The sequence below is a fragment of the Enhydra lutris genome, unplaced genomic scaffold, assembly GCF_002288905.1.
Source record: "Enhydra lutris kenyoni isolate GAN:26980312 unplaced genomic scaffold, ASM228890v2 scaffoldscaffold90, whole genome shotgun sequence".
Taxonomy (NCBI): Eukaryota; Metazoa; Chordata; class Mammalia; order Carnivora; family Mustelidae; genus Enhydra; species Enhydra lutris.
In genome coordinates this window covers 5,382,443-5,396,868 of record NW_019154174.1, presented here as the reverse complement: position 1 = coordinate 5,396,868, position 14,426 = coordinate 5,382,443, and the positions used below count along the sequence as shown (strand labels likewise).

At 55.6% G+C, this 14,426-nt stretch overlaps 2 protein-coding genes across 2 annotated transcripts; one reads left to right on the top strand and one right to left on the bottom strand.

Moving 5' to 3' along the window:
• The first annotated feature begins 4,322 nt into the window (after window positions 1–4,322).
• Window positions 4,323–8,596, top strand: LOC111162322 (interleukin 27). The gene is made up of 5 exons (XM_022526675.1): window positions 4,323–4,353; window positions 6,313–6,485; window positions 6,569–6,667; window positions 7,075–7,233; window positions 8,324–8,596. The coding sequence occupies exons 1-5, from the start codon at window positions 4,323–4,325 to the stop codon at window positions 8,573–8,575; spliced, it is 714 nt and encodes a 237-aa protein (XP_022382383.1). The 3' UTR covers window positions 8,576–8,596.
• Window positions 8,597–8,741: 145 nt separating this feature from the next.
• Window positions 8,742–14,218, bottom strand: LOC111162321 (apolipoprotein B receptor). Its single transcript, XM_022526674.1, has 4 exons — window positions 14,111–14,218; window positions 10,033–13,770; window positions 9,682–9,947; window positions 8,742–9,589 (listed from the first exon to the last, which is right to left on the bottom strand). The coding sequence occupies exons 1-4, from the start codon at window positions 14,165–14,167 to the stop codon at window positions 9,520–9,522; spliced, it is 4,131 nt and encodes a 1,376-aa protein (XP_022382382.1). The 5' UTR covers window positions 14,168–14,218; the 3' UTR covers window positions 8,742–9,519.
• Between the last annotated feature and the right edge of the window lie 208 nt (window positions 14,219–14,426).

The window sequence follows — 14,426 nt, the reverse complement described above, 5'->3', positions numbered from 1 at the left end:
CTGATCTGTTGCGTGGCCCTGAGGAAGACTTCCCCTCCCTAATTCCATCCTGATGTCACATCTGAAGCTTCTAACTTCTACTTCCTAGGCTCAGGATTCCCATGCAACCCCGTGGAGTGCCCCACTGGGTCCAAGCCATAACGGGGTACTCGGAAAATGATCATAAAATTGGTGGATGGTTCTTTCTCCTCTTTTTTTTAATCATCTAGGTTTTAATTTCCCTACGTAATAGCAGCATTTGAAAACCGTTACTACTTTTAAATGAGGAACCTGAGGTCCAGGGCTGGCCAGTGACTCACCTGAGGTCACCAGAAGTATTAGCTACATACTAGAGTCCAGAGCTTGGCGCCCTTGGCTTCCTTTCCAGCCCTTCCCAGCCTTCACCACATCCCTTCCATTTCCTGCTGGGAGCCCAGCCCAAACTTCAGCTCACCTGCCAAGATCCACATCTGGAAACAGAGGCCCAGGCAGACAGAAAGGGGCCCAGCCCCATCCTCCAGGTATGGGGACAGAGGCTGGAGCCGCCCTCCTTGGCTCTCTGGTTTCTTGGTGAAGATCTGCTAAGATTGTCTGCTAAGGACCGTACCCAGCTGCCCAGCTTCCCACTTGACATTGTCAGTACCAGTTGTAGCTACTGGGGACATCTGTGCACATAACTGGCACGAATGCCCACCCTTGTGGGTCTCAGACTCTAGCACATGGAGACAGACCAAAAAAGGGGAGAGAGAAAGTGTTAGATGTTTTTAAATGTTATGTAGAAAAATAATGCAGGGAAAGGGATAGAAAGTGGGCGGGGAGGGACGCCTGGGTGGCTGTCCGTTAAGCATCTGCCTTCGTCTCAGGTGATGATCTCAGGGTCCTGGGATGGAGCCCCAAGAAGCAGGCTCCTTGTTTCTCCCTCTCACTCTGCCTGCCACTCCCCCTGCTTGTGCTTGCTCTCTCTCTCTCTCTGTCAAATAGGTAAACAAAATATATATATTTTTTAAAGTGCCGGGGGGACTTAATAGATACAAGCAAATAATTTCAATGAAGTGAACATATATTAAAGATAACGTCCACAAACTATGATTACATGGGATTTCTGGAATCTAATGAAGAGAATCTATAAAAAGCTAAGAATAAAATACTTAATGCAGTTTAAAGCTTACTTGCTGAAATGAAGAAAAAAATACAGATATTCACTATCACATCTAGTTAACATGCTGGAGTACAGAGCTAGAAGAACAAACAACACAATTGTGCATTTTTTAAAAAGACTTTCATTTATTTTTTGACAGAGAGACAGTGAGAGAGGGAACACAAGCAAGGGGAGTGGGAGAAAGAGAAGCAAGGGGAGTGGGAGAAAGAGAAGCAGGCTTCCCGCTGAGCAGGGAGCCAAAGCTTGGCTCGATCAAGACCCTGGGATCATGACCTGAGCCGAAGGCAAACGCTTAACAACTGAGCCACCCAGGCGCTCACCCCACAATGTGCATTTTTTAAAGGTATAAAATCTATAAAATCTCTTTAAAGGTATAAAGCTTACCTTTTACAACCAGAAACGAAGTAGGACAAAGTACAAATTAATGGTCTTTCCTGAACTCATCAAGGAACTGAGGTGACAAGGCAAGCAACTGACCTCACATTCAGAACAGGATAGATATCTTCAGTTAGAAAATAGAATATTTATTTACTTACGGCAGACACTGATAAGTACCATCTAAACTGACAAAAATAGTAATCTGGAATTTTGTTTTAACAAAACCCACTGCAAATTAAAAACATAGGTTAAAAATGAAAGTATGTTAAAAAAAAAAAAGAAAAAGATAAACCATGTAAACACTAATCAAGAAGAGCAGGACTCACCGAATTGATTTCAGACAGAGTAAACTTCAGGGGAAAGAAATGCAATATTATCGTGGGTAAAGAGAGAGAGACATCACACTCTGATAAAAGGACAGTTCTTCAAAAAGACGTAACAATCTTAATTGTGTCTCTACCTAAAGAATATAGCATCAAAACACATGAGAGAAATTGATAGATCTAAAAGGAAAAAAAATATATATATCCACAGTTATGGTTGGAAATTGTGACATTTCTTTCTAGAAAAAAGAAAAGAGAAAGTGCCAAGGGCAGAATTGTGTCTTTTAATCAGGTCAGTGAGGACTCTGTTTGAGAAGGTGACATTGGAGCAGGGATCATAAAAAGAGAGTGGGCTTTGCAGATAACCAAAAGAGTGTTCCAGGCAGAAGGGACAGCAGGTGCAAAGGCCCTGAGGCAGCAGCATGCCTGGCATGTTCTAGGAGCAATGAGGGAGAGAGTATGGCCGGAGTGGTATGAATGAGGATAGAGTAAGCAAGATAAACAAATATATGATATCCATTGCAGACAGGACTTATGGCAGGAAGGAATGAGCTATTCAGGGGAGGAAGCCTGTGACAAGGGGTAAGCTGAGAAGGGGGGACTACCGAGAATACAGTGAGGGCTTTCTAGGCAAAAAGAAGAGCTTGTGGAAAGGCAAGCTGGTATGAGATGGTGCATCGTATTCAAGCACAAATCTCCAGTTGCTGGAACAGAACAGGGCGTCGGGCAGGGATGAGGCTGCAGGGATCAGCCTTAGCCAGACAGGGATGTGCAGAGAATCAACAAGAGACAGAAGGCCTTGGGGAACCCTCAGAGAAGGTCGGGAGGATTGGGAGGTTGTGGTGATAGAGCGGGAGATGGAATTCAAGGTTTGAGAGGCACAGCAGTTCTGAGCAGTTCTGGGTAAAGGATGGGGAGTGGCTGTGGTCAGAGGGTAAGTGGGCTGGCTTGCCTCCAGGACGTATGGCAGGACTTGGGGGACAGCCAGACCGGGGTCTGTCCTCACAATCAGTCTCAGGATGTTTGCCCCACCCCCACCCCCAAGTGGGGAGCCTCAAGGGCATGGGGTGTGGGGGAAAGAGCTGTCACCACTAGGGGACACTGCAAGGGAAACTATTTCGGGCTAGGGAGGTGCCAGCTGCTCGCTCTTCCTTTTCCTTCTCCTCCAGGCAACCGTCTGGGATTGCTCCCCCAAATGTACTGGTACTTCCCAAGCAGTTGGTTCCAGGCGGCCCTACTGGGCAGGGCCAATATAGGGCTGAGGAGGCAGAGTATAGAAAGGGAAAGCCCCCTTGGTTTCTGTCTCACTGCAGGGACCCAACAGGGAAACCCCACATGATCCCAAAAGGAAAGTGGGCCTTGGGGAAGACCGAGAAACCCCCATCTTGTCCCTGAAGATGGAAAATCCAGGGTGGTGCTAAGGGTGGAGTTGTGCTGGAAGGGAGACTGGTGGTTGGTACAGACCAGCCCTGACAGCCATCCGCAGAGCAGAAACACAGAGCTGGATTATTCTGGGACCTGACTGAGCCCCATCCTGACCTCACACAACCCCAGCCTAGTGAGCCCTGACCCTAGACATCAACAGAGCTCTTATCCTAGCCCAAGCCTGGGCACTGACCTGAGTCACGGGCTCTGTCAGAACCACAGCCCAAGCTCTGCACCCAATCTGGACAAGAGCTCGAAGCCCATCCCCAAATAGTCCCAAGCAGACCCTCCAGGTCATTGAGAGCTCTGACCCCAAGTGCCGACAGAGATGGGATGTTGACCCCAGACAAAGCTCTAGACAAAGTCCAGCTCTAGACCAAGTCCTGATCCTAGTTATAGACTGAGTGCTAATCTTAGATCTTACTCTGATCAAAGACTGAGCTGTTGGCTCTGAAGGGAGACATTCTCCTCCGCCCTGACCTTGGCCGTAGACTGAGCTTTGATCTTGCCCAGCCTGGGACCCCACAGCTCCACATCAAACCCTATCCCAGCTCCACAAGGAGCTCCCCACTTCCTTCACAGTCCCTCCCTCAGCCATCTGGTAAACCAGAAAAGAGTGGGATGACTCAAACCCCTAAGTCCTCTCTGATGGGCAATCCCCTTACCTGGCCATCTGTCTTCTACAGGACAGTGAGCTGGTGATGGAAATAGGATGATAATGACAGAGCAGTGAAACAGAATGGTTTGAGTCTCCGGGACCTACCGGTCCCTAGAACTCACCCAGGAGAGGGGACATGAGTGTAGGGCCAGTCCTGGAAGCTCAGCAGGGGGTCTGGAGCTTGGCTTGACCGAAACCCCAGCTTCCCGCCACCCCACTCTGCATATCCCGCCCCCTCTGGGAAGGGAAATGACATTTCCCCATTTCAGCAAGGGGTGGTGAGGAGAGAAGACTGAGCGCAAAGCCGAAAGTACAAGCAGGACGGAAAGTGAAACCGGCGCAGCCCCCAGTATAAGACCCCTGCCCGGGAGATGGCTGGCCACACAGGCTGGGCCCCGCTATGGGCCAGATGGCAGGCGACCTTGGCTGGCGTGAGTCTGAGGCCAGGGCTGGGGGTGGAGGGTGGGCAAGCCTGGCTGACACTGGGCAGGGGGTGGGAGGTCTTGATGGGTGTGGATGGGGGCAGCTACTTGGCCAAGACTAAGAATACAGGATACGGTCGACCGGAGAATGGGAATGAGTCTGGCATGAATGCGGGGTGGAGCAGAGACAGAGGGGTGATCGGTTGGCCAGGGCTAGCCAGAGGACAGGATGAGAAAGAGGTGGGCAGGCAGTTGGACCAGGACCAGGACCAAGCATGTAAATGAAGAGTTTGGTTTGAGTGAATGAGCAGGGACAAGACAGTCTGGCTGACAACTGGGGATAATAGAGAAAGAACAGCAGGAGGAGTTGGCTGGAGTGTGGGGCTGAGGCCAAGGAGTCAGAAGCCTAAGTGGGTCAAGGGTCTGTAGCTTGGAAGGAGATCTGATCCTCTGTGGGTGACTCAAGGAGTCAGAGCCTGGAACCAGAACCACAGGAAGAGGAGCAGATAGTAGGGCCATGGTAAGGACCAAGGGCTAGAGGATGGGAATAGAGCCAAGGCCAAGGACCCAGGACTGGGTACAGAGGGTAGGGAGAAGCCATGGGAAAGGTCTGGAGCTCCAGAGCTCAGACAGGATGCAGAGGGTCAGTAGGAAATGGCACAGCTCAGTGCTGGGTGGGCAATAGCCACCAGAGCCTGGGGGCACGCACTTTCCCTCAAAATAGAGCTAAGAGGAACCCCACGCCATCAGAAGTCTCTGGGATAACAGAGGGGTCCCTAAGCCAGGGGATCCTGAACATGGGGGTCTCAGGCACTGCCCCCCACCTCTGGAAGTACATTGGTGAATGGAAGCACTCAGAAACTCCCCTTGGTCTTTATATATAGGACAATTCAGGGAGCAGAGCCCAGGGGTTAGGGATCAAGATCGGACAGGGGAGAGGCATGGAGAGGAGGGTGAGCAGGAACAGACTTAGACTTACAGCCTAGTTTTGGTTTGTGTTTCGAGAATTGTGTAACTCCAGTGATTGCTAGATTTCCTCTCCCTGATGGAGAAACCGCCAAACACTGCCTTCTTCCCATGGCTCCCACCCTAGGGCCCCCCCCACCACTCTTCTTTCCAGGAAACATAGAGCAGGAAGTACTTTCAGAAATCAGCTGGTCTCACTCCCCCATTTTATAGATGGGAACCTGAGACATAGAGATAGATGACTTACTCAAGGGAAGAACCTGGATGAGAAATAGAGGTTCTGCCTCCCATTCTGGGCTCTCCTCCTTTTCCTGGCACCCCCTGTTCTTCCAACACTGCAGAGTGACCCACCTACCTTGGTGGTGGCTGGACTAAGCCATCCTTCTGACTCCCTGGGATGGAGCCTCCAGCACTGCCCGCCCACCCCTGGGGCTCTAGTTCAGGCCATCAGAGCTGCCTGGCTAAGCTCAAGGAATCCTCTGGCAGAACACAGCATGCCCATTGCAGGGGAGGTGGCTGCCTCCTCTGAGTTCCCTGGGGGAAGCACCCAGGCTCTGCGTTTGGGCAGATCTGGAATCCAGTCCTGGTTCCCTCACCCTCTAGCTATTTGAACTTGGGCTGGTCAACTTCACTGAGCCTCATTTTCCTCATCTGCAAAATATAATAATATGATAGCCCCAGGGTACCACATACAGTTGAGCAAGTTGTTCACTGAGAAAGACATTTAGCCAAGGGAGTTAGTGGGGATCAAGATCCAGCCTGACATCTGCTTGCAAAGGTGGGTACTCTGTGCAAGGTTGTGTCTGTCTTGGACAAGGGGTAACTTCTTTCCATACACACAGAGATGCCATATGGTATCCTCAAAAGCTTCCATCTTATTGATGGCTGTGTGGGGTCAGCGAGATGGTGCACAGGGCTTGCCTAGAGCCCAGGCTAGAAAGGGCACATGAGTTCTTCTCAAGCTTTGCCCTCATCAGGCCCACCATCTCCCCCTCTCTCCAGGGCTCGGCCTTTTGCTGCTCTCCTTGCTCCTGGCTCGAGCTGGTGTCTGGGGATTCCCGAGACCGCCAGGGAGGTCCCCCCTGAGCCTGCAGGAGTTGCGGAAGGAGTTCAAGGTCAGCCTGCAGCTCGCCAGGAAGCTGCTCTCCGAGGTTCGGACCCAGGCCCACCGCTTTGTGAGTCTCCCTAATGCAACCGATTTCGAGGGTGGGCAAATCCCCACTCCCTCTGGCCCTCACTAACAGACCTTGCCCCACAGGCCGAATCCCACCTGCCAGGAGTGAGCCTGGACCTCCTGCCCCTGGGGGATCAGCTCCCCAATGTCTCCCTGACCTTCCAGGCCTGGCACAGTCTCTCTGTGAGTTGGTGGATGGTGGATTGGGGCAGGAGAGCTGGCAGTAAGGCTGGGCCGGATGGATGGAGATGGAAGTTGGGGATCGAACAGAAAATGGATTTGGGGAGGAATCAGATCTGGATGAGGCTGAGTATGTCATTGGATATAAAGATTCGGCTGGAATAAAGGAGTGGTGTGAGAATGAGGTTGTACATACAGAGGAGAGATAGGTTTGGGACGAGGAGTGGGGCTAGGGTTGGAAGGAGGCTAGAGACAAGATAAAAACACAATTGAGGGGATGGATGGGGAAAGGGGATGGCAAAGAAGGGGTCAGAGTGGGGCTGCGGACAGAGAGTGACAGGATGGTGATGAGGTTGGGTTTGATCCTCAGCCTTTGAGGCTTGTCTGACCCCTTCCCTTCCTTCCCACAGGACCCAGACCGGCTCTGCTTCCTCTCCAAGATGCTTCACCCCTTCCATGTCCTCTTGGGAGGCCTGGGGAGCCAGGGGGGCTGGACCAGCTCTGAGAAGATGCAGCTGTGGACCATGAGGCTGGATCTCCGGGATCTGCAGCGACATCTACACTTCCAGGTAGCATGTTCCCCCCCTACCACCCTGCCTCCTCAACACCCAGAGACCAACACAAAAAAATTGAAGGTCTTTGCCTCCCTTTTAAAAACACAGGTTTGCGTAAGTGTGGAGGGAGATGCTCTAGACCCTCTTTTGGGCGGGGGGCTTGCTCTGTCCCCTGAATCTCTGCCCTCTCTTGGGGTCTTGGTCTGAACAGCCCTGAAGCTCCCAGAACGGCTGTTGGCATCAGCAGGCTGTGCAACCAACCTGGCTCCCTTCTCCCTCAGCCACTCACATCACCAGGCCTTCCTGAACATTCCCAAGGGAAACTGGCATTTTCCTCTTAACAAAAGGAAAATAGGGTCTCCTGGGTGGCTCAGTTGGTGAAGCATCTGCCTTCGGCTCAGGTCGTGGTCCCAGGATCCTGTGATTGAGCCCCGCATCAGGTTGTCTGCTCAGCGGGGAGCCCACTGCTCCCCCTGCTTGTGCTCTCTCTCTCCCTCTGAGAAATAAATAAAATCTTAAAAAAAAAAAAAGGAAAATAGAAAATGCAAGCAGCCTAAAAGCTAGCTATCCCACCTCTCTGCCCATTTCCAATCCTAAGATGACCCTTAAGAGAAGAACTTCTGGAATCCCAAGTGCCCAGGGCAATCCCGGATGAATGTAGCATCTCCATGAGCAGCAGCAGCAACTTGCTCTATGACTTCAATTTTCTTTTTTTTTTAAAGATTTTATTTATTTATTTGACAGACAGAGATCACAAGTAGGCAGAGAGGCAGGCAGAGAGAGAGGAGGAAGCAGGCTCCCCACTGAGCAGAGAGCCTGATGCAGGGCTCGATCCCAGGACCCTGGGATCATGACCTGAGCCAAAGGCAGAGCTTTAACCCACTGAGCCACCAGGCGCCCCTGACTTCCATTTTCTTGAACCAAAAAAATCAGGCAGGACGCGGGAGATGGTGACATAATGGCAGCTCTAAAGGAGGGGCTGTCCGGGGATATCATGCCCCTTGTGGTCTCTGATATCATTCTGTACCAGCGGGCACATAAAGAACAGGGATGCGCTCCGGGGTGCAGCTGGGCTGTTGTCTGACCGGTGGGCATCTCCCCGCAGATGCTGGCAGCAGGACTCAAGCTCCCCGAGGAGGAGGAGAGTGAGGAGCAGAAGGGGCGGCTCGAACGGGCTCCGGGGAGTCCCTCACAGGTGTCAGCGCAGCCGTCATGGGCCCAACTCCTCTACACTTACCAGCTGCTGCACTCCTTGGAGCTTGTCTTGGCTCGGGCCGTGAGGGACTTGGTCTTGCTCTCCCATGCCGGACACACAGCCCCAGCCTTGGGATGCTCGGCGTCCGACTCCCGGCCCTGATGGGGTGACTTCTCAGCCCCTTCCCTTCAACCTTCAGGACCTGAGGACTGGAGTCCGGGCAACGGGACAGCTTCCGGCTCATGGGCCTTAAACGAGGCAGGACTCCACCGGCTTCCCGCCCCAACCCCTCCCCAATAACTTAAGGCCCCTCCGGTCCCTAGCAGATATTTATTTCTTGGATATTTATTTATTGTTTAGGGAAATGATGGTTTATTTATTGTTTCAGAGCCTGCTTGCTGTCCTTGGGTCAGGCCACCATGCGGGGTGCCCAATAAAGCACTCTCATCCTCCCTTGGCCTCTTCTTTTCAAAGAAGGGGTACCTGACCCCTGAAGGACAGGAGTCAGTAGCCTCTGGCCACCCTGGGCCTCTTTCTGCTCCTAAATTCTGGGGGCTCCTTCCCCTATTCTGGCTTGCTGGGCTGGTGGTTTCCATGGTAACTAGCAGAGTTGCGAGATTTTTGAAAGCTCAAGGTCTCTGGTGCCCCTCTGTTTCCCGTTGCAAATGGAGCTCATAGGCGCCACTGACCTCCTTCTTCTGGGCCAGTTCCCACCCCCAGGGTTGGCGTGACTGTTCCACAGCTCCCCCGAAGGCCCCCGGTGGGGACTGGGAGCAATCAGGGAGGGAAGGCTGCGGGGAGAGTTGTCCCGTCCCCTCCGTCCTCCAGACAGCCAAGACAGATGGGAGAGGTGCTCGGCACCTGCCATGAGAGGTGGTCCTGGCGGGCCAGGAAGTCCGTGGGCTGCATCACCGAGTCACGCTCCTCAAGTTCATGGTTCTCATAGGCGTCTGGTTCTGTCTGCTCCATGAATAACACACTGAAAAACTGAGGCCCAGAGGCAGAAAGGCCATGTCCAGAGTGTCAGATGGAGAGAGGTGACGCAGGGTTTGGCAGTCCTTCTGACCCTCACTCAGGGCCAGGCTCCTGGGGGGCTCAGGGGCCCCTCACTGCGGCTTTGGCTGGCCCAGGCGGGCTTGCAATTCCTGCATCATACCCATGTGTGCAAGGCCAAACCTGCAGATGGGAGACAGGTGATGGGAGCTGGCCTCCAGGTGGCCACAGCCTCCTCCGCACCCCAGCCCAGCCACCTCACCCCCTGGGCTTACCCACGTCCCAGGGGCCTTCTTCTGGCTGGCAGTGGGGTCCCTTCGGGTTTTGGGGGTCTGGGTTCTGGGGGCTCCTCTGCTTGGAGAAGTCTCTGCTCTGGGGCCGACAGCTGTTCCTCTGGTGGGGGGCTGGGAGGCACCTCTTGCCGCTCAGGCGCACGGGTCCGTCGGAAAGAGGGCCGGGAGCGGCGCAGTGAGGAGTTGCGAGACAGGAGGACCCGGCTCCGGGGGGCAGAGACGTCCAGGAGAGCCCCAGGGAGCAGGGCCTGTGGGGAAAGGGGCACAGGGTACCACGGGGCCAGATTCGAGATTCTGCTCTATCCAGCCCCGGACCCCAGCTGGAGCTCTCACCTCACTCCAGAGGCCGCAAGCACCCCCTCCAGCACTTTCTGCCGTCTCCCCCATCTCCCTGTGGGGCCCAAGCTCGGTCTCTGCAGGCTCCTGGCTTGTTGACTGGTCCTCCTGGCCCTGGACGTCCTCCAGGCCTCCTGGAACAATATCCTCGGCCTCTGCTCTCCGGTCTTCAGTCTCCTCAGCATCCTCCACATCAAGAGGTCTTCCTGCCTCTTCCTCGGGTCGGTGGTCCCCACATCCCCCCTCACTGTCTTGCCCCTGCTCCTTCATTTGCCATCCCACAGCCTCTTCTTTCAACAGCGTCTGTCCTCCCAGGAGCCCCTCGGCTTCCCTTGTGGCCACGGTCCCCTCTGCCCTCACCACCTGGGAGCCCGAGGTAAAGCCATCCATCCCACAGCTTCCTTCCTCCACTGCAGGCTCCCTGACCTCCACCCATTCTCCCCTGGGTTCGCCCTCTCTGGCCTCCAAAGCCTCTGCCTGGGCCCCTCTGCCAGCCGCCTTCTCGTCTGCTGAGCCCTCTGAGCCAAATCCCAGCCAGCCTCGGTTTTCTCCCTGTGTAACCTCCATCAGCTCCACGCCTCCCCGAACCTCCTGCCTCCCTTCTGAGCCCCAGGCTTCCCCAGCCTCTCTTGCGGGCCCTCCCTCCACCCCAGCTGCCCTTCCGTCCAGAGCTACATCATCCCTTGCTATCTCAGCTGCCAAAGAACTGGCCCCTGGGTCCTCGCTGTCCTGGAGGCTCAGAGTGGCCTCCTCTAGCCTCCCATCTCCGCTGGGTGTTGGGTCTGCCCCCCAGGGCACCGCGGCCTCCACCTCCTCATCCTTGGTTTCTCCGCCATCTGACTCTCCCAGGGACTGACCTGTCCCTGCGTCTGCCCCATGTCTTCCACCCAGCTCCTGGCTCTCTGCTCCAAGGGTCTCTCCCTCCTCTGCTCCTATTTCTTGGGTTTTCTTCCACTCCCCGCCTGCCTCTGGGACATCTGGGAACGTAGACTCTCGGCCTCCCTCGGACTCCTCCGGTGCCTGGCCTCCTGCAACCTCCCCCTCTTCTGCATCTGCTTTTTCCTCCCCGGTATCCCCTCTTTCTACATCCCTTCTCTGGTTCTCCCAGGCCTCTGCCCCAACCAGGCCTCCCATGTTGCTGGGATATTCCTCCGGGCTCCCTCCCGTCTCCTCTTTGCTCAGGGCCGAAGCGCCCCAGAGCTCTTCCTCAGGCTGCTCCACCAGGGTCTGGGAGCCTGCCACCAGCTCAGGTTCCCGGCCTTCCATGACTTCATGCTCAAGGTCACCCCACCCCGCCCCACTACACCCCTGTGCTTCTCCACCTGTCTGAGCCTCCCCATCACTCCTCTCCTGGCTAGACTCCTTCTCAGGACTGCTGGCCTCTGGGGTCACTTCGAAGTCAGCATCCTCTTCAGGCTCATTTGCCAAGTTGTCCTTGGGCAACTCAGCCTCTGAGACCCGGCAACCCTCTTCCTCCTCTTTGGCCTTTTCTGCCGCCACCTCCTCCTCCAGACGGGCTGGAACAGTCCTGATCACTGAGGTTTGCTTCCCCTCAGCCTCTTTCCCTCCCTGATCTTCCTGGACCTCAAAGCCCTCCCTTACCTCCCCCTCTGACCCCTGGCCTTCTTCAGCCTCCACCCCTGCTCTCTGCTCCTTAGCTGGTTCTTCTACACTCTCAGTTCCCAGGACACGGGTCTGTTTGGGGGGAAAGCTCATCTCAGCCTCTCTATTCTCATCCACCTCCTCCTCCTGCTCTCCCCTGGAGGCCTCCTCGAATGCCCAGGTCTTCCCAGTACCCTCTGAGGTCTTTTCTCCTGAGACTTCCCCATATTCTGTTGTCCTGGCTTCTGAGAGGTCACCCTCTTTTCCAACTGAGGTTGTCCTGGCCTCTACCCTGCCTAAAGTTATCCCAGCCTCCTCGCTGCCTGAGGCTGTTCTATTCTCCTCCTCCCTACCCGAGGCTGTCCCATCCTCCTCCCTGCCTGTGGTTGTCTTGGCTTCCTCCCTTTCTAAGGCTGTGCTGTCCTCCTCCCTGCCTGAGGCTGTCCCATCCTCCTCCCTGCCTGAGGCTGTCCCATCCTCCTCCCTGCCTATGGTTGTCCTGGCTTCCTCCCTTTCTAAGGCTATGCTGTCCTCCTCCCTGCCTGAGGCTGTCCCATCCTCCTCTCTGCCTGAGGTTGTCCAGTCCTCCTCCCTTTCTAAGACTGTGCTGTCCTCCTCCCTGCCTGAAGCTGTTCTGTCCTCCCCACTGTCTGAGGCTGGGCCATCCTCTTCCCTGCTTGAGGCTGTCCCGTCCTCCTCCCTGCCTGTGGCTGTCCCAGCTTCCTCCCTGCCTGAGGTTGTCCCATCCTCCTCCCTGCCCGAGGCTGTCCCGTCCTCCTCCCTGCCTGAGGCTGTCCCGTCCTCCTCCCTGCCTGAGGCTGTCCAGTCTTCCTCCCTGCCTGAGGTTGTCCTGTCCTCCTCCCTTTCTAAGGCTGTGCTGTCCTCCTCCCTGCCTGAAGCTGTTCTGTCCTCCCCACTGTCTGAGGCTGGGCCATCCTCCTCCCTGCCTGAGGCTGGGCCATCCTCCTCCCTGCTTGAGGCTGCCCCGTCCTCCTCCCTGCCTGAGGCTGTCCAGTCTTCCTTCCTGCATGAGGTTGTCCCATCCTCCTCCCTGCCTGAAACTGTCCTGTCTTCCCCACTGTCTGAGGCTGGGCCATCCTCCTCCCTGCCTGAGAATGTCCCGTCCTCCACCCTGCCTGAGGCTGTCCCATCCTCCTCCCTGCCTGAGGCTGTCCCATCCTCCTCCCTGCCTGAGGCTGTCCCGTCCTCCTCCCTGCCTGAGGCTGTCCAGTCCTCCTCCCTGCCTGAGGCTGTCCCATCCTCCTCCCTGCTTGAGGTTTTCCCATCCTCCTCCCTGCCTGAGGCTGTCCAGTCCTCCTCCCTGACTGAGGTTGTCCTGTCCTCACATTCTGTCCCCGACTCCTGTGCTTCCTGTGCCCTTGGGCCTTCACTACCCCTTAGGACCACCATCAGCTCTTCTTCCTGCCCGGCCTGTTTGGCTGCAGACCCGTGGATCTCCTCGGCAATTGCCTCCTTGACCGGTTCTAGTGACTCCCTGCTGTCCCCTGCTACCTTTTGCCCATCGGCACCTACCACCCCCTCAGGCTCCCTGTGCCAGGTCCACTCTGACTCCGCCTTTCTGGCTACCTCTGGTTTTCTTTCCCTGACCTCTTCCGCCTCCTCCTCCTGTTCCCGGGTTCTTAGTGTCTCCTCTCTCTTCACTTCCTGCTCACTGGGCCCTTGACTCTCCTGGGCTTCGCTGCTGTTGTCTCGACCAGCCTCAGACCCTGCCTCGGACTCCTTTCTGGCCTCTAAGTGGGCCCTTGGCTCCTGGCACCTGGCGGCCTTGGCTGCCTCCTGGACCCCGGCGGCCTTGGCTGCCTCCTGGACCCCAGTGTCTTGCCTCTCTGCCTGAGACCTGTGGGAGCTGCCTTCTTCGCAAGCCCAGGTCTGTTCTGTAGCTGAACTTCCCTCCTGGCATATTCCAGCTTCTCTGGGCCCTCTCAGCCCTCCATCCTCCTGGCTTTGGCTGCCTCCAAGGCCCTCCAGGGCCTCCTGGGCTTCCTTCTTTTCAGGTTTCCCTTGCCTTCCCGCAGCCACCTCCCCCAGTTCCTCGGCTGCCCTCTCCTCCTTCCTGTCTGCAGTAGGGACTTCATCTCCCATAAGGTAGGAGACAAAGGAGCTGAGGGAATCCTAGAAGGGAAGGGGGAGGGGACAAAGGCATTAAGGGGAGGCCCAGCCCTCTCCCTTGGGACCCTGGCCCAGAGGAACTCAGGCCACAGAAGAGGGGGTCTGGGCTCTAGGAGGGGAAAGAGAACTGGATTTGCAGAAGGAAGAGGAAAGGGGCTAGATTTGGGGTAGGTGGATGTGACCATGGAGGTGGGGCGGATTGAAATCCAGAAACGATCAGGCTAGGAGGCTACCTGATCCTGGGAAAGGGATCATGAGTATGAGGAGAGTCTCAAAGAGAGGAGGGAAGGTGAGGCCCCAGGGAGCAGGGTGAAACTCTCTGACATCTCTTTGCCCCTCTCACCAGCGCTCCCCGCAAGGCCTGATGCAGCCCAGGGAGATGTAGCCGGAGGAAATCCATCCTGTCTGTCTCCGTCTGTGTGTCCAGAAAGCTGACAAATGACCGCCCCCACCTACTGAGACAAGGCAGTCTTCCCCAGGGCCCAAGACACTTCCTCTTCCCCTGTGTCTCCCTGACGCACCCCCTATCCAGGCCCTGCCCACCCTCTGCGATGCCCACAGCAGCTCCCAGCCTGGGCTGGGCAATGGGTGTGCATCGCACAGGGGACTCAGGTGCATATTTGGAGCTGAAGAGCAAGGGGGGAGGCCATAAAGAAAAA